Source organism: Ammospiza caudacuta, chromosome 3, assembly GCF_027887145.1.
Source record: "Ammospiza caudacuta isolate bAmmCau1 chromosome 3, bAmmCau1.pri, whole genome shotgun sequence".
Classification (NCBI taxonomy): domain Eukaryota; kingdom Metazoa; phylum Chordata; class Aves; order Passeriformes; family Passerellidae; genus Ammospiza; species Ammospiza caudacuta.
In genome coordinates, this window is record NC_080595.1 from 59,551,165 (window position 1) to 59,568,538 (window position 17,374).

Below are 17,374 nucleotides of genomic sequence, written 5' to 3' on the forward strand. Positions count from 1 at the left end.
ATTCCTTAAAAAAAAAAAAAAAAGCCCAAATAATTTCACAAAAACACTGAATTATAACAAAAATTATAGAAGGTGCACACAACCTGGGGCTGAAACCTATCCAGCCCAGAGTTTGGTGTGAATTCCTGCTCTCCAGTCCCATCCCCAGCAATATCAGAAGCCATCTGACACTTGGATTCTCTACCTGGAACCTGTTTGGAGTCCATTGACTCACATTTTGCAATCTTCTTTGTGATGTTTCTCCTACTTATCCAAAGTGTAAGTAGTCACAGGGAAAAAAATGAAATAACATATCTCAACTGTTCTATTTGTTCCCTTCTGAAAATAAGTGGTTTTCATTGTCTCTGGACTCATTAGCTGACTTTAAAACTGACAGAAAAGTAAACTATTTTGTTCAAACACATTGTTATGTGTCATAATTTTTTTTCTGACTCAGTTATTCCTCACTAATTATGAGTCCAATCTAATAAATTCATCTCCCTTCAAGAAAAAAAAAAAGTATTTCCATAGAGGATTCTTACTTGTTTTGATCAAAAAAAAAAAAAAAAATCTGAAATCTTCCATTTGAAAAGGATTATCTTTGAACATTCTTTCCAGTTTCTATTCTGGCAAGCTATCATTTTCTTATTTTCCACATAGTTAACTAATTTTGTTTTGTATGCTTCAGTGATACAAGAAATCCCTTTTCTCTAATTTTCTACAGAATTTCACTTCATTTTGCTTCATTCCTCACCCTTTTTATTTTAGATGGTCAAAAGAAAAAGTCACAACCTGTAGTCTTACAAAATACTTTGATTTCACATGAAAAATTTGGTGGAATACATTACTTTTTCTCTTGAAATGTACCTGATTCCTCATCTGCTACTTTTAAACTTAAAATCTGTTATGATTTGGGTCATTCATAGTTCCCTTCTCCTGCACCATCATAATGTGCAAAATAATCCAGTAACAGAACAGCTGCAGGAAATTGTGCATGACACACTGAAAATGTGAAAAAGCAAACTGCTTTATTCTGTAATAATAAACTACAGAGCAACAGAAGTCAAAGAGTAATTTAACATGATCTGTCTTGATGCATCTTAATTCTAATTTAGCAAGTACTTGAATACTTTTGCACTTAATTTCATTGAGGAACCACGGTTCTACTACATTAATATTCTGATGCATGGTTCTGCTGTGTTGCAAATAGTGTATTATCAATAATATGATGCATAGGCAAAAATTCAGTTCCATGTACTTTAACACACTTATAACACATTTTTCTTTCTGCTTTGTGATTTTATTTTTACAGTGTTTATGGCATGTAAATAATTTCACTTTAATATCTACAACTGCAACATTTTAATTTGTTGAGTTTTGGCTGGACACTTAGTAAAGTTGTCTTCACTGGAGTTAGTTCAACTGTTATTTGGAGAAAATAAATGTAGTTCTGTAGCTGTACTGCTCTGTGACTTAACATATATTACTTCTACTTCAGAATGCATTGTGTTGATAAATCAAGAATTTTATATACTTTACCACAATAAAAGAGTAATTATGAACAGATAGTAAACTCTTAATCCCACACCTTTTTTAATACAGACAAACCTAATAAAAATTATCTATGGGAAGAGGGGTGTCTGCTGATAGAACTTTAATACACATTTGCTATGCCTGTCTTGTTATGAATGCATCTTGTTTTAAAAAGACGAAAACATTTGAAACAAATGTTCAAAACATTCATAAACCTCTTTGAATTTCTCTATTTTTTTCCCAAAAGAAAGACTTACTTCAGTGCTGTATGGAACAAGCCTTAGAAAAAAAAGTGAAAGTCTGTGATTTCAGGGCTTACTTAAATTATGTAGGTCAAAAATCACCTGAACTTTGTTCAAATCAAATTGTGTCTTATTTATTTTTTTTATTTATTTTTCTTTGGCCAAGTGGAGAAATATGTCAGTGCTCTTCCAAAAGTAAAGCAAATACAGGGAATATTAGTAGTCAGATAACAGGGCATATTCCTTTGTGAACATGGTGAGCATTAATACTTCAGAAAATACAGATCTGTTGGGCTAAAAAAAACCCAAAACATTTGAAAACCTTTATTCCATATTCTGGCCTTGCTGTGAATGTGAAAACCTGCCTCCTTTGAAATAATGAGAGACCCATGCTGGTGGCCTCTGTGGGGCTGGAGCTCCACTGCTGGTGCCAGGGCTGGTCACAGGGTGCCAGGGGACGAGGCTCGCGGCCCTGACAGAAGACTTCAAGTCTCATTGCAGACGTCAGGAAATCATTTTGCAATGCAACCTTACTTCACATTTGTCATTCTCAGAGACTATTTCTTAATGTTATGAATGTATTATCTAGGCTGCATGGACCTGAATTTGTAATGCAATTTACTTAACTTTCAAAATACGGTAAATCGTGTTTTGCATGATATTTATTAATGTGGATGAAAAAAATGGGTTTTGTCCTTTAGTAATAAATCAAAAAGTGCCAATAAAACCAATAAAACACAAAGTGAAACTACTTGTATTATCTCACAAAGAATTAGAAAATTACTGCATCCTTTTTGCATCCTTTTCCACCCTTTAATTCCCCAATCAACATATCATGCTTAAAAATTACATTCCATCCAGCCTTGAACACTTCCAGGGATGGAGCATCCACAAGTTCTCTGTGCAACCTGCACCTCACTACCCACACAAAAAAGAATTTTTTTCTCATATCTAATCTAAACCTGCTCTCTTTCCATTTGAAGTCATTCCCCCAAAACAACATTACATTGCAAAACAAAAAATTAAATTTATTTCAATCCAGTTAGCCACAGAAGCATAAGAATTTACACAAGATTTATTTCTATCTTCTCAAATGACTGATTTTACAAAAGCTTGAGTGTTTATTTCTTTATTTTACAGCAAGTCAATGAGAAACAATTCTTTAGAAGCCAATGAAATAAAAACATGTTTCAAGTCCCCAGCCAGATACCAAAATTACCACTCTTACTTGAAAAGGTGTCATTTTTCTTAAAATAGTGTGTTCTGTTTTACTGAGTGGGTCATCATTCGCTGAGATACTGTAGAAAGCCCACAAATGGTCAAGACAAAAATAAGTAAGTCATCTTTACTGTTCTACACAACCATACAAAACATATAATGGGAAGAGAAAACTAAAACCACAGAATCAAGTTTAAATGTACTATTAAAACAGATTTATTGTCTTTATTTTTTTTTTTAATTCATGATGTTTAACAACACTCAGAAAGCAGTTTTTACTACTAAGAGGTAGTTTTGTACACCTCATCATCAGTTTTGTACACTTCTCTGAAAATAAACACTTTAGTAGTTCAGCTATTTTCTGTAGTGAACAAGAATTCTAAAATAATTTTTCATTAACCCAGAAGAATTGCCACTGTGGATTAATTGCCCAAGGAATACAGCAGCTGGAAGCAAACTTTTCAAGACATCAAGACCAAGGCCAACACTCAAATATATTTATATGAGGCACATGACAGGACACTGTGAGAAAGCCTTTGCTGCAAAAATTATTTTTTTTGTTTTGCCATACAAGCAGACAAAAGCAACCAACAGAAGAAAAAAAACCACTCTTGTTCCAAAATCTTCTATCTTGCAGACAGTTATCTTGAAGCTAAAGCCCTTATGTGTAAAAATGCAGAGATGTCCCAGGAGGCAAGAATAACAGCAGCAGAGCAACCCCTGCTTGATTTCATCCTTGTCACCTAGAGGTAAAACACAAGGAATGCCACTGAAGTAACTTCTCAAAACTGTGAGCTGACCTTGGGTGACCCATGACTCCAATGCCTCTGCACTGTAACTTGAGGGCATTGTTGATGTGTTGCCTATCATTTTCATAACTGAAGTAGTAAGCTGCCCAGGGATTTTTTGTTTGCCATCTCCAGGCTGCTGGCTTGACTCTACCCATTCCAATCAGTCTCTCCGTTGAAGTTCTAAAAATTAGCCCTGGTTGGTGACTCTGGAGTAGGGACCAGAAACAAGGATCTGTTTTCTGTGGAGGTCCAACAGGTAAGGAAGCCAACGGAGAATTTTACTTTGTTCCATCTCCGTTCAGTGAAGAAGCTGAACGTTTCTTTGCTGCTCCTCTGGGGTCCTTGCCACATCCCTGAGGCAGACACAGGGGAAGAAGTGGTGCTGATGGGAGTGGACCAGCCCTTCAAGGCGTGAGATGATTTCATAGTCAGGAAGAGCCAGGCTGGCAATGTCGAGGCCCAGCATCCGCGAGACCACCTCTCGGAAATCTGCCAACTGCGAGGGCAAACACAAAGGAATAAATCAAATGGGAAGCAAAGGAGAAGTCAGGGAAAACATGGACATATAGGCATATGTACAAACACAAGCACTTGTGTTATCAGTGCTAAATATAGGCATTTCAGCTGTTGCTCAATACAGAGAGCAGCAGAGGACAGAAACAGCACTTTGAGGCATGCATCAAATCACAAAACACAAACAGCTGATATGTCAAGTATCTCAAACACAAAACAGTTTTCAAGTGTTTCTTTAGTATCTTTCACAAGCATATCTTCCCTGCTGACTGAACTCCAAAAACTGAGGAAAACACTCTTTTACTTGAACCCAGATGACCAAAAACCATACAAACTGGAAACTCTGGTGGGCACTTCCCAGAGCAGAGGTTTTTGCTTGTCCTTGACCACCATCTGCCACCTCTCCCCTCTACCCTGCACTTTCTTGAGAAAAAAGAAAGGAGGAGGTTAGAAGAAAGGTGGAAGTTTTTGGCACATACTGCAGTCTGACTTAGATTTCAATCAGGATACAGCCCAAATTCAAGATGCAGCTTAAGAAAATGCCTGTTTTTCTTCTGTGCATGGCTGCTGAAAATGTCATAGGAATAGTATTTGGTAAAGTAATTAATTAAAGACAACAGCTTTCTCTCTGCAGTTCCAAGTGGATACACATCCACAAGTGACTGTCATCACTGCTGATTTACTCTTCTCAACTCACAATATGTATCATTATCAAACTTCAAGGCCTCTTGAACAGACAATAAATTACATAGCCAAAATGACAAATGCCTTAATACTCCTTATCAACACATAAAAGAGGAAAATGTTACTATTTGAGGAAATATGCTTTTCTTGCTCTCTATTTGAATGCCAAGATCTCCATTCCCAAGCATGAAAGAGACTCAAAATGCCACAAAATCATCAGAACCATTAAGAAACTGGACTCGTGTTCTGATGTGGCAACATCCACATTCCACCAATCCTGTCAAGGGCTAAGGTTAAGGAGAAGATGGACAGTTCAGAAATGTCTCCAACCCCAAGAACACTGTGCAGAAATCTAAAGCAGTTCACTCTGTGAGGAAAAGGGTTTGCAGCTTTCCTGAAAACAAGGTCTCAGTTTCTAAGACTTTGCCAAAGGCAGTTTGTTTCAAACCCTGAGGAGCTACCATCGATTCAGAAACACAAATATGGAAACCAATACAGAACAGAGTTGAGGTCTGGGGTCCTCAGCACAAGACAGACATGGACCTGTTAGAACAGTTCCCAAGGAGAGCTACAGAGATGATCAGAAGGCTGAAGAGCCTCTTCTGTGAAGTCAGGCTGATAGAGCTCGGGCTGTTCAGCCTGGAGAAGGGAGGGCTCCAGGGAGACCTTATAACAGCCTTCCAGGACTTCAAGGGGGCTTATAAAAAAAAAAAAAAAAAAGAAAAAATGGGAGAGTAACACTTTACACAAGCATATAGGGATAGGACAAGGGAGAAGGGTTTTAAACTAAAAGAGGAGAGATTTAGATTAGGAAGAAGTTCTTTACTGGGAGGCTGGTGAGGCACTGGAACAGGTTTGCCCAGGGAACTTGTGGCATCCCATCCCTGGAAGTGTTCATGGTCAGGCTGAATGGGGTTTTGAAAAATCTTGTCCTGTGGGAGCTGTCCCTGCCCATGGGAGGTGTGTTGGAACTAGATCATCTTTAGGCCCCCTTCTAATCCAACCCATTCCATGATTCTGTGATTTGAGAATTCAGTCCCAACTACCTGTACTACCAACGCAGTGAGATGCCTTGGATCAAATGTTGGAACAACGTTATACCAAAATCCCCAAGTTCCCATATATTATACTATATTATATTATATTATATTATATTATATTATATTATATTATATTATATTATATTATATTCTACACTAGTTCAGGAGGTCACTGATGCAGGAGTCTGGCAGTGTGCTAGACAAGCTCCCTTAGCAGAAGCTAAAGATTTTTTTTTAAACATCTGGATCACAGACAGGATAAAGAGGCAGCAAACCTGGAATTTGTTTCCATACAGACTTTACATTGAAAGATCAAGGCAAGTCTCTGCAAAGATCCAGCCTTCAGATGAAGGAAAGAAATAAACAGTACTAAAGACTCAAACACAAAGGTATGCTGCAGACAACAACACTCCTGCTAAATTTTCTTTGCACCTTCCATTCAGTGAGTAAAATTATCAGAATTTAAAAAAAAGGAAATTAATGCAACTTGGAGCATTAACCCAAGATATTGGGGTTTGAGGAAGTTAAAAGCAGATGCTATATTTTATTTTCAAACTGTAGCTACAAGAAAGTAGAAGGGGTCTTATTCCAACAGAAAGAGAACAAAAAGAAAATCCAAAGAATATTGCAACAATATTCAAGTGTTTTGAAACCCCTTGGATTCAGATGGTAAAAAGTCAACATTTTTATTTGTGCTTTTAGCACAATACTCAATGTATGACTGCATGGAATAATTTACTGCATATAATTAATATCTTCTACTCTGTGCCAGATGCTTTGTTTCCTCATGAGATGTATGAAGAAATTAAATCTTCCTTTCAAATTTCTAACCTTTGTTATAAAACAAAACAGCACTAAAGATTTCCAGGGGAAAAAAAAGATTCCCAGGTTGTTGGTCTTCTCTCCATGTAAATTTAAAAAATATTTTCCTAGACTAATTTTCTGAAATAGCATTCTTAAATTTCATCCATAGTCATTGTTAAGGCCAAGATATGCCATAAAGTTTTTAGCTGGGAATCTAATAAAGTTCTAGGTGTTTCTTGTATTTTCCATCCGTCTTTGAATTTATGGTCTATACACAGTTACACAGTAACACAGGCTCTTTGAATCATTTAGGTTGGAAAGGACCTTTAGACTATCAAATCCAACTCCTAACCTGCATTGCCAAGTCCATCACTAAACCCTGTCTAGGTGTCTTTTAAACACCTTTAGGACTGGTGACTCAACCACACCCTGGGCAGCTTGTTCCAATGCCTGACTACGCTGTCAGTGAATAAATTTTGCCGAATATCCAGTATAAACCTCCCTCCCCTCCCCAGCACACCTTGAAGCTCCTTCCTTTCATCCTATCACTTAGTCTGGTTGAATCTCTTACAACTGGCAAGGAGAAAGTGCAAGAGACCAGTGTGTCAGAAACAAAAGGAAACAGGTGAGAAGTTGGTAAATTCTATACCTAAGATATACCTAAGAACCTTAAGAAAGATGCTAGGATTTTACAGCATTTTAATACTTCTGTAAAAGGTGATGTAATATTTTGTGATGAGCAAAGAAAATAATGCCTGCATTTATTATTCTCTTGTAAAACTTGCAGAAGAGCTTTGCAATCACAACTGTCACTGTGGCTCACAAGTGTGAGCTAAAATTTCCTTGTTTGACAATGTTTGGAACACTTTAAAGCACAGTGGATAGCTGCTCCAGATATACCATTTTCATACACTCTAAGGAACACCTAGCACTTGTCAAATACCTCTACACCCACCTGTCTCTCTCTTTTTGCTAGTTCTGCAAGGGTTGTTTTAAGCAACTTCATCTCACTGGTAACTGCTTCTAACATATTTTTGTTTTTTTCTTTATCTTCAGTAGCTTTACGCTCCTTTAAAAGAAGTTCTGATTTGGCAGATCTAAGTTGTTTCTCAGCTTTTTCTTTCATTCTTTCCAATTTGTCTTGAGACTTATTGAGTTCTTCTATCGTTCTGTTCTGCTCCAAAGTTTTGATCTGCCATAAGATAAGGAAGTTTTAAATTTGTCATACTTTTTTATCTAACTTGAGCAAACAATAAAAATATCAGTAGTGATCACAAATAAGCACTTTAGTGAGGTTTCTTTTGGGTTCTTCATTAAATCATCACATGTACATGTGAACTGAAAAGTTATTTAAGGAGACAGGCTTATTTCAACACAATTAACAAAAATATTTTTCCTTCAAAGACAGTTAATTCTCCACAGGTTTTGTGAAGAGAGGTATCTGGACAGAAAAGGAAATCCACAGTGAAGGTTCACTCTCTTTCCTGGAAAAAGAGTACTAAAAAGAGTTGTCAAATATTCTGCTGGTAAAAATAGCCCAAAAATTTACATTTTGCTTTGCAGATGCTACTTAGCATATCAAGACAAAATGCAAAATACTCAAAATATTGTAGTATTATATTTGGTTATGCCACCTAGATTTAAGCAGTTCTCCATGCACACTTTTATTTTAAATTAAGTCCAGCTGTATCCAACTGGAATAGAAAAATGGATAGAAGTACAAATGTAATCTTTTAACTCACCTTAAGTTCACTGGTTTCAGACAGCTTGGCTTTGAGATCAGTATTTGCTTCCCTTGCCAGATCAAGCTGCTTCTGTAGCCTCTCGATCACCTTATGTAACTTTCTGACAGTGAGATTGGCCTCATCCCTTTCCACAGCTAAGGCAGCCCTTACTTGCTTCTCTTCTTCCAGCTGGGTTATTTTCTGCCGCAGAAGGTTCATGTGCAGCTCTCTGCTTTCTAGCTTTTCTTTCTGAGTCTTCAACTTGATTTCCAAACACAAGGACATTTGAAAAAATAAATGTGAGAGACCGTGGTACTACATAATCACAAATTTAATCCTCATGTTGCATTTATAACCTGAGCTCTTTTTCCTCTCTTGAAAACTTTGTGAGGAAGTATGAACATATATACCCTCACTTGATACTCCTTGTATTACCAATTCATTGTGCTTCTCTATTGTTTTAAACCTCACACAAACCCAATTCCCAGCTCTATACCACTCTGACAAGCCTAAACCCAAAAGATTTTCCTATGTCGTAACAGGATGACAGAGACTTGTTTGACCAAATTTGAACAGACTTGTTCCTATAGGAACAACTGAATGAAGGAACAGTTCTTGTTGGAAACATGTAATTCTTGGTGAAGTACAACCAAGACCCTACTAGTTTCTAGAGAAGTTTGTGTAATGTGCCTCCCTCCTTGGCAGATCCCTTTAGATTTAAATATTACTGGCAGTTGTTTACTGAACTATAAATGCGTATTAAAAAGTAGACAAATATACAGATATAAACATCCATAACTTCATAGTTTTTTTGAAAAGCAGTATCATGTTCAACTGACTGGCAGGCTTAGTTATTTCAATATGCAGCCTTTTTGCACAGTTTGCAAACATTCACTATCTTCTTTTTATGTCAAGGATATCTTAGAAACTCCTTGCACATATACAGTCTGCTGCCTCTAGCAAGCCATTACAGAGATACAGCCATATGTTTATCTTTGAATGGTATGTCTTTTTGTATACCTTCCTTCTGAGGCTGTATGCCACAGTCTTGTTCTCAACCACTGCATCCCCTTCCAGTTTCACCAGCTGCTCTACCCGGGCCAGAATCACATCCATGGCCATATCAAATCCAACCTCTCCTGCTAGACTGTCCAGCTTCATCTTCTCATTAAGCTGCTCCAGAAATTTCATATACTAAGATGTGGGAAAGTGGGCAGAAGAATAATAAAATTTCATTCAAAGTCATGAAGCACAATTTAAAAGCAATCCCCACTATAGCGGCAGCCAACACTATGTACAAGTACACTACAAGAAATAATATACTGAAAGGGTGTAATTGGGCACGCTCCTGACACAACTGCAAATTCTCCATATGTCCTTTTCTTAGTCAGCACTTACTTTGTCCATAAATCCCTAGATCTACTGTATTTATCTTCTTAGCAAGAAAAATTGGGTTTTGCTTCTCTGCAGCAATGGGTAGGCCCTGCTTCTGGCTCCAGTTCCTGTCTGGAGCTCTGTTGTTTTACACGGCCATGCATGGGCAGGGAGAAGTTAGAACGGGCAGCTGTGTCCCAAGTCCCAAATGGACTGCCCCACACTGTCAGCTCTCAAACAGAGAGAACTGGTACCAGTGGTGCCATGAATGACATACGATGTAGTCTGAGGAGACACAGCAATGTTAACACCCTCAGCCTTCAGCCCTTCTTTGGAACAGTAAGAGATAAGTTACTGGTTTACAAATTGCTTTTAAGGTTATTTTAATTGCATCTCCATCTGGTTTACTGATATGAATACATACAGATATCTAATAGCATTTAATCCAATTTTTCCTTCTTTCATCCTGTTCTTTAAAAATTGCTTTAGTCTCTTGCTCTCAATTAGCTTCTCTTGCAAAATCCAAAACCCTCCTCACTAAGAACTGTTTCCCTTTGTCTCTTCCTACTTCTGGTGTAAACCATTATCTTAGCACAGAACCAACAAAATAAATAAAAAGAAAAAAAAACAAAACACCATCAAAACAGTTTCACCATTTGTTCATTACTAAGAATACCTTTTTGTTTCATGATATTTCTGGTTCAAATAACTAAAAACAGCAGCAGCAGAGAAAAGCATTGCAGTTATTCATTGACAGGAAAAAAATTGCAAAAAAAATCATTGCAGCAACATGTAGAGAATAATTTAAGAATCTAGGGCCACATGTTATTCACAAAGGAAACAGAGCAGAAGGAACACCTCCTTTTTCTAATTTTCTCCCAATGTGATGGATGCCTCATTCAAAAAAGTTATTTTATCATAGTCTAAGACAAAACAAATAGGACAAAACTGTTGCTTCCTCTAAGCACTAATCCTGGCCTGGCAACATGCTGCAACTTTGCTTTTCATAGCTGTAGTGTTTGGCTTTCCAGGTACTATGTCATTTTTCAAACTCTTTGGTATGTGAATGAGTTATAGGCTAACAGTGTTCATACAATTCATATTCATACAATTAGACAAAAAACCCTAGTAGTCATAATTGCCTAATAATATAAAAGAATCAAAGACACAACACAAGGTCTTGAGAGATTGAAGATCATATTATGTTTTAGAGAAAGATATAAAGATGAGAGAAATTTTCAGATCAAAGAATAATTGAAAGACTTCTGATTGGGTATTGACAGGGACTTCTTTTAAGCTCGTAGTTTGGTTTTGGGGTGGTTTTTTGGGTTTTTTTTTTGCTTGGTAGGTTTGGGGTTTTTTGGGGAGGATCAGTTTTTTTGTTTGTTTCGTTTCACAGTAATGAACTCAAAAGCTTAGTTATTTCTTCCAATTGTTGGTCAAAGAAAAGGTATTATTACTCCCTACATCATGTCTGATTTTGCTGTTTCACATTACTTGCACTGCTCCAGTAGACTAAAGCAATACGAGCTGTGCCTCTGCCTTTAGTGACTTCCATTCAAAAGTAAATAATGTGTGCAACTACTTTTTGTTTCTCAAGCTTCAAACCATCTTGCATCAGGTCTCCATTTAATAATTCCTCTTCCAAGTGCTTCAGTTGATCGTGGAAATTCTCAGAACATTTTTCAGCTTTCCTGCTCCTCTCCAGGGCTTCATGGTACAATCTGGTCTGATTTTCCAAAGCTTTAGTCAATTTAGCTAATTGTGTTTCAAGCTGAGATACCATCTAGGGAGCAAGCAAAACAACAAAGCATATGGGGTTAGGTGGGAAATGCTAGAAGGATATGAAAGATAAATTAAATTATCAAAAATAGGGCAAAATATCTATCTTTAAAATATATGCCTTTAAAAAGTCAAAAAGAAAAATCTGTAACCACCAGCAAAAAATTGTAGAAGTGGAGACAACCCAAAAATGAACAGCAGATACTATAAATAATATTAATCAAATACAATTACTCTGTATTAAAAAATCAATACAAAGTAATTCAGACACAAAATTTCCAAAGATGTGGGCACAGCAGCAATGCCTGGTAGTCAGCTATCATTCCTTGAAATAGGCCAAAGAAATCACTATTCTATTGAGGAGTTGATTAGAAAAAGCATATAAGTTATTTAGAAAATTCATGCAGCATGTAGGGGAGAATGTAGATATGGATAATTAAGTCTCAGAGGAGTGTTTCCCAACAGGTAACTGTTAAGCAGTGTTCAAAAGATTGTGCTTTAAAAAATATTAGTAATAATAATTTCTGTAATCTAACCAGAGCCCAAGGATAAAAGGATAAAATCTCAAAACGAGCAACTAGAACCATTTTGAAAAAATTTCTCATTCTTCATTGTTAACTTTATAACACCTGCATATAATGTAATGGATATTAAATTGTAAACTATTCATAAATTAAATACTTTAAAGCATCTGGTTATGCCACTGCCAAATACTGAAAGGCAGTTCTATACACCAAGTTGCTTGTTTCCCTCTGTATTCTTCTTACTGTCATATAATTATTTGGTTACATAGTTAACTATAGTGCATTTGAAACTCAGTGCTCAGACACTAATCTCCAAGCAGCCTCTTAATTTTAAACATCTTGTTGGTTCCTGTTAATAAAATTAACAGTAAGTACACAGAGCTCTCATTCATTTTAATGGCACTGAAAGGTTTCCAACTCAAACTGCAATTAAACACAAACAGTTTGCCCCAACTTGCCTAAAACCACTGAAATTACTGATGCTTATGCAGTAGACAACACTAAACAATAATAAATCTGCAAGAACCCACAAAGATATTTTATGCTATTTTGCATTTCACATCATCCAGCAGGAACAAGAATTTCAGTAACCACAGAGGTGCTACTGCCAGGGAGCCTACAGCCCCTTTATCAGGTTGCAGACGGGGTTTTAGAGGCTTCAAAGATCCCTAAACATGAGAAAGTGAAGGACTACACCACAGAAGCAGAGCAGAAGCTGTCATTTTATCATCCTGGGGCATCATGATGTAACTTTCATCCTTGGCTTAGGGACAATCCACAAGGTAGGCATTTCCTAAAACAACGTTGCAGCCTTGTTACCCACCCATGCCTAATCCATCATTTTATAAAGGCTGCATTTTTGGACCTTCAGTTCTGACCTCCACAACTTCTCATTCCTAGGACTAATGCAGCTTGATCAGTCAACCTGCAAAATAAAAATCCTACTTTTTGTTTCAATGTGGCTACTGGATAATTTCAGACTGCAACAATTTTACATGTGACACAAAGCAGGGTCTGAGTGTGGATCTGCAGGAGGGTAGGGAGGTTTGCAGAGGGATCTGGGCAGGCTGGATCAATGGGCTGATGCCAGTGTATGAAGTTCAGCAAGGCAAAGTGCCAGTTCCAAGTGCCAGGTCCTGCCCTTGGGTCACAACATTGCTGCAGGCTGGGCAGAGGGGCTGGGAAGCTGCGTGGTGGAAAAGGATGTGTGGCTGCTGGTGAAGAGCTGGCTGAAACTGAGCCAACAATGTGCCCAGGTAGGCAAGAAGGGCAATGGCATGGGTTTTTGTTGGGTTGGTTTTGGTTTTGTTTTTAAGTACCTCACCAAAATGCAGAGGATATTTTCAAGAACTATTTCCAGCCTTGGACAGAATACAAAACCATTTGCTACTCACATCAGCAGGAGATGCTAGAATTTCAAAATCTAGCAAGAATATTAAAGTTGATTTTTCCTGGCATTCTGATTCACTTTTCCCCTGAGCTGTCCCTCCTCCATCTATACATTCAAACACACCTTTGCAAACCACCAGCCCAAATGCCTCAAGCCAGAGTCCTCCTTTTGCCTTCTTGGATGCTGAATAATGCTTAGATGTAAGTGTAAAAACACATCTTTATTTTTAGGTGCAGGTTTTGAGGATTGGAGGGAAAGAAGTTGCCTGTGGCAACTCATCAATTATATCTGCTTTGAGAAAGAAGTCAGTTCTTGAAGTCACCATTGTAGCAGCAAATCCATACTTGTTCACAGGTTTTATTAAATCATAGCAACCAAATAGCCACTTTTCATGTCTGCTGGCACAGAAACCAAATTTCAATGTTGTAACTGAAAGACCATTCCAAGTCTTTTCTTCTTAACATCATCTATTATTAATTTAATTTCTGAACTCTTCCTGTTTAGTAAAACATGAATGCTTTTCCCCTCTTAACTTATATCAATAGACAGCAAAATTAAAGTTTTCTGTAATTCCAAAACCCAAGCAGAAAGAACCAATACTCTACCAGATGAATAAAATTAAAGAGAACCCAAAGAGAATAAATACACACATTGGGCAAGTGCAGTAGTTGCTGACTTACTATTTCGTTATTCTTCTCTTTGCAATTTATTTCTTGGATCCTCTCCAAAATGGTGTTCCCAGAAGGTTTAATTATTGCAGATTCACAGCTGAGCAGGGTAGCAATTTCTTCTTTAAAAGCCTCTAAAGAGCTCTGAGCAGACCTGGCCTCTTCTCTGCTACTCTTCAAGCTTGCATCTAACTCACTGCAAGATTTTTTCAGATTGTGCAGCTCCTGCTTTGAGGTGTCCAAAGCTTTCTGGTTAACAGTCAGTTTCTCTTGGAGGTTTCTGATCTCCATCTCTAAACTCTGCTTCTTTATTATAGCACTGTCAAGATCCTAAAGCACATGAAAAATTAAACAAGACTTTTAGAATCAGTTATAAACCCTCTCCACAAGACACAAATTAAGGAATAACTCAGGAGCAGGTACTGCAGACAGAGAAACTAGGACCCACATTGCCCCTATTTGCTCAACATCAGGGTCTCATAGGGGAACTGCCACTGAAATTGATGAAAACCTTGCCTGCTGTAATCACACTAAAGACTAACCTCTTATATTGGTTTGCAAAAAGGAATACATAAATAAAATTTTCAGGTGAATAAAACCAAATTTTTTTTGTAAAACTATTGAAATCTTGCTTTTCCATCCAGACAATATGGCCTGAAAAACAAGGAGTGAAAACGACGCATCACAAATAAAGCCAAAGTACTACAACTGAGAGGGGAAAGGATGGGATAGAATAGAATATTTCAGTTGGAAGGGACCTGCAGTGATGGTCAACTCCAACTGCCTGACAATTCAACCACAGACACAACCAAAACCATAGACACAATCCCTGAAAACGGTGATAAGAGCTGATCTCTGAGATCAGTTTTTCTGACAAAAAGTTCATGTGACAGAAATTCCTGAGATTATTTATTCACAGAAATGGGAAGTGAGGGACCAGACAAACCAAGGCTTGGTTGGGAAGGAATAAAATATAGCCGGTGCATATGTATCTATACAATTTGTATATAAATATTGACCTAACAGGTCAGAGCAGACAGAAAGAATTGTGCATCCTGACCCATGACACAAAACCAAATTATGACAGAAAAAATAAAGAAAAATAACCATGTAAACATAAAAAATAAAGTCTCTCCTTTCCCCACAATACCAATATTAAGAGTACTTACACACACATATACAGGAAAAATATTTGCAGCAAGACCAACTAAAAGTACAGCAAAGCCTAGGTCTTCATTTCTCAGGGCATTTATTGATTGGGAAGAACAAATGGGAAAGAATATTATTCCACACATGACAAAATTACTCCAGAGGATGGAATATTTACAGAGAGGGACTGGATTCTCTGGAGGTCTCAGTGATAAGTAGAGGCTCAGTAAGTGGACTGATATGAGTTAAGGTCATGCACACTGGACTTAGAGAACTGTTCCCAGAGCAGTTACGAATATGGTGATTACTCAAGGGTCTGTGTGTGCTTGCTGTGGAGCACAGCATGTCATTTGTCTTAACAGAATACCTACCAATCAAACAGTTAAATCTGGGAGCATTTCTGTAGATCAGCAGGGAGGGTAGCCAAAAAAAAAGGAGTTTGCAGGACACTTTTAGAAAATAAAATATAAAAATATGACACTAAAACCACTAAAATTTTTAATAGCAGCAAAAATGCAAACATGCAAAAACATAAATAAAAACAACCCCTGACATTTAGGAAACTGCTATTTCATATTTCTGAAGTAATTTTAGAATTGTTTTAGAAACAAATGTTGGCCTGATTCCTTGCCAATTTCTCTTTTTTATTCTAGACATGTCCTATTAATAGAAAATTCCCACCTGTGCTCAGAACTACATTATGGTAATTACAGCAAAGAATAAAGAGTCATTTATTTCAATTACAGTTTTCAGCAGTGTGTATTTTTCCTTTCAGAAAGGCAGTGCTAAAATGGTTTGCCAGTACCAGGGAGCTTCCCTAATCACCATCTTGTTAAATTGCGAACATCTGAAAACAAACATAGTTTATTAAAAAGATCAAAGTCTAAAATAAAGAAGAACAAGCCACCAAACAGTGGCTGGGAAACTGCCTGGCATAAAAGCAGCTGGGGGTGCTGGTTGACAGCAGCTGAGCATGACCCAGCTGTGCCCAGGTGGCCAAGAAGGCCGATGGCATCCTGGCCTGGATCAGCAATGGTGTGGCCAGCAGGAGCAGGGCAGGGATTGTCCCCCTGTACTTGGCACTGGTGAGGCCGCACCTCAAATGCTGTGATCAGTTCTGGGACCCTCAGTTCAGGAAGGACATTGAGGTGCTCTGGTGTCCAGAGATGGACAACAGAGCCGGTGAAAGGTCTGGAGCACAAGTCTGCGAGGAGGACCTGGAGAAGCCGAGGGTGTTTGAACTGGAGGAGGCTCAAGGGAGACCCTATCACTCTCTACAACTGCCTGGAAGGAGGCTGGAGCCAGGTGGGGGTCAATCTCTTCTCCCAGTTAAGAAACATAGGAAATGGCCCTGAATTGGGGCCAGGGGAGGTTTAGATTGGATATTAGGAAAATATACTTCATAAGAAGGGTTATGAAGCACTGGAACAGGCTGCCCAGGGAAGTAAGTGGTGGAGTCACCACTCTTGGAGACATACTTAGGGATATAGAGGATATTAGGATGCAGGATACTGTATACAGGATACTTAGGGACGTGGTTTAGTGGCGGGTTTGGCAGTGCTGGGTTAACTGTTGCACTCCATGAACTTACAGGTCCTTTCCAACCTAAATAATTCCATGATTCTATTAATACTGACACCCCAATCAGAAGTATGCTCTCAACAGACTAAATTCAACTATGTATACATATACAAAAAAGAGCCCAGATTACATTAACAGTAATAATAAGGTATTAAAAGAATGGAGGTATTTTCCAGATCAATTCTTACACCAGCTGCACCTCCAGTTACTACAGTTGTACCATTAGGATTGCAAACTAGTTTGCTCTTATCTCCTGTCTTCTCAAGTGATTCAATCTGGAAATATCTGTGATGCCTGCTGAAACCTGCCTCTAATATTTTCTTAATGGCATCTTATAAACAAAAACAAAAACAAAAAATATCCAGGTTCTGAGAAACT

The 17,374-nt window shown here is 37.8% G+C and overlaps 1 protein-coding gene across 1 annotated transcript in view; it reads right to left on the reverse strand.

Annotated features, from left to right (window-relative positions):
- Window positions 1-2,897: 2,897 nt before the first annotated feature.
- The window catches only part of LOC131555982 (coiled-coil domain-containing protein 170-like), a 46,752-nt gene continuing 32,275 nt past the window's right edge, over window positions 2,898-17,374 (reverse strand). The window contains exons 10-15 of the mRNA XM_058802333.1: window positions 14,279-14,596; window positions 11,488-11,688; window positions 9,549-9,722; window positions 8,547-8,789; window positions 7,760-7,996; window positions 2,898-4,259 (exon numbers count right to left, since the gene is read on the reverse strand). Of these exons, the coding sequence (XP_058658316.1) occupies window positions 4,062-4,259; window positions 7,760-7,996; window positions 8,547-8,789; window positions 9,549-9,722; window positions 11,488-11,688; window positions 14,279-14,596 (1,371 nt within the window). The 3' untranslated portion in view covers window positions 2,898-4,061. The remainder of the gene's footprint in view (window positions 4,260-7,759; window positions 7,997-8,546; window positions 8,790-9,548; window positions 9,723-11,487; window positions 11,689-14,278; window positions 14,597-17,374) is intronic.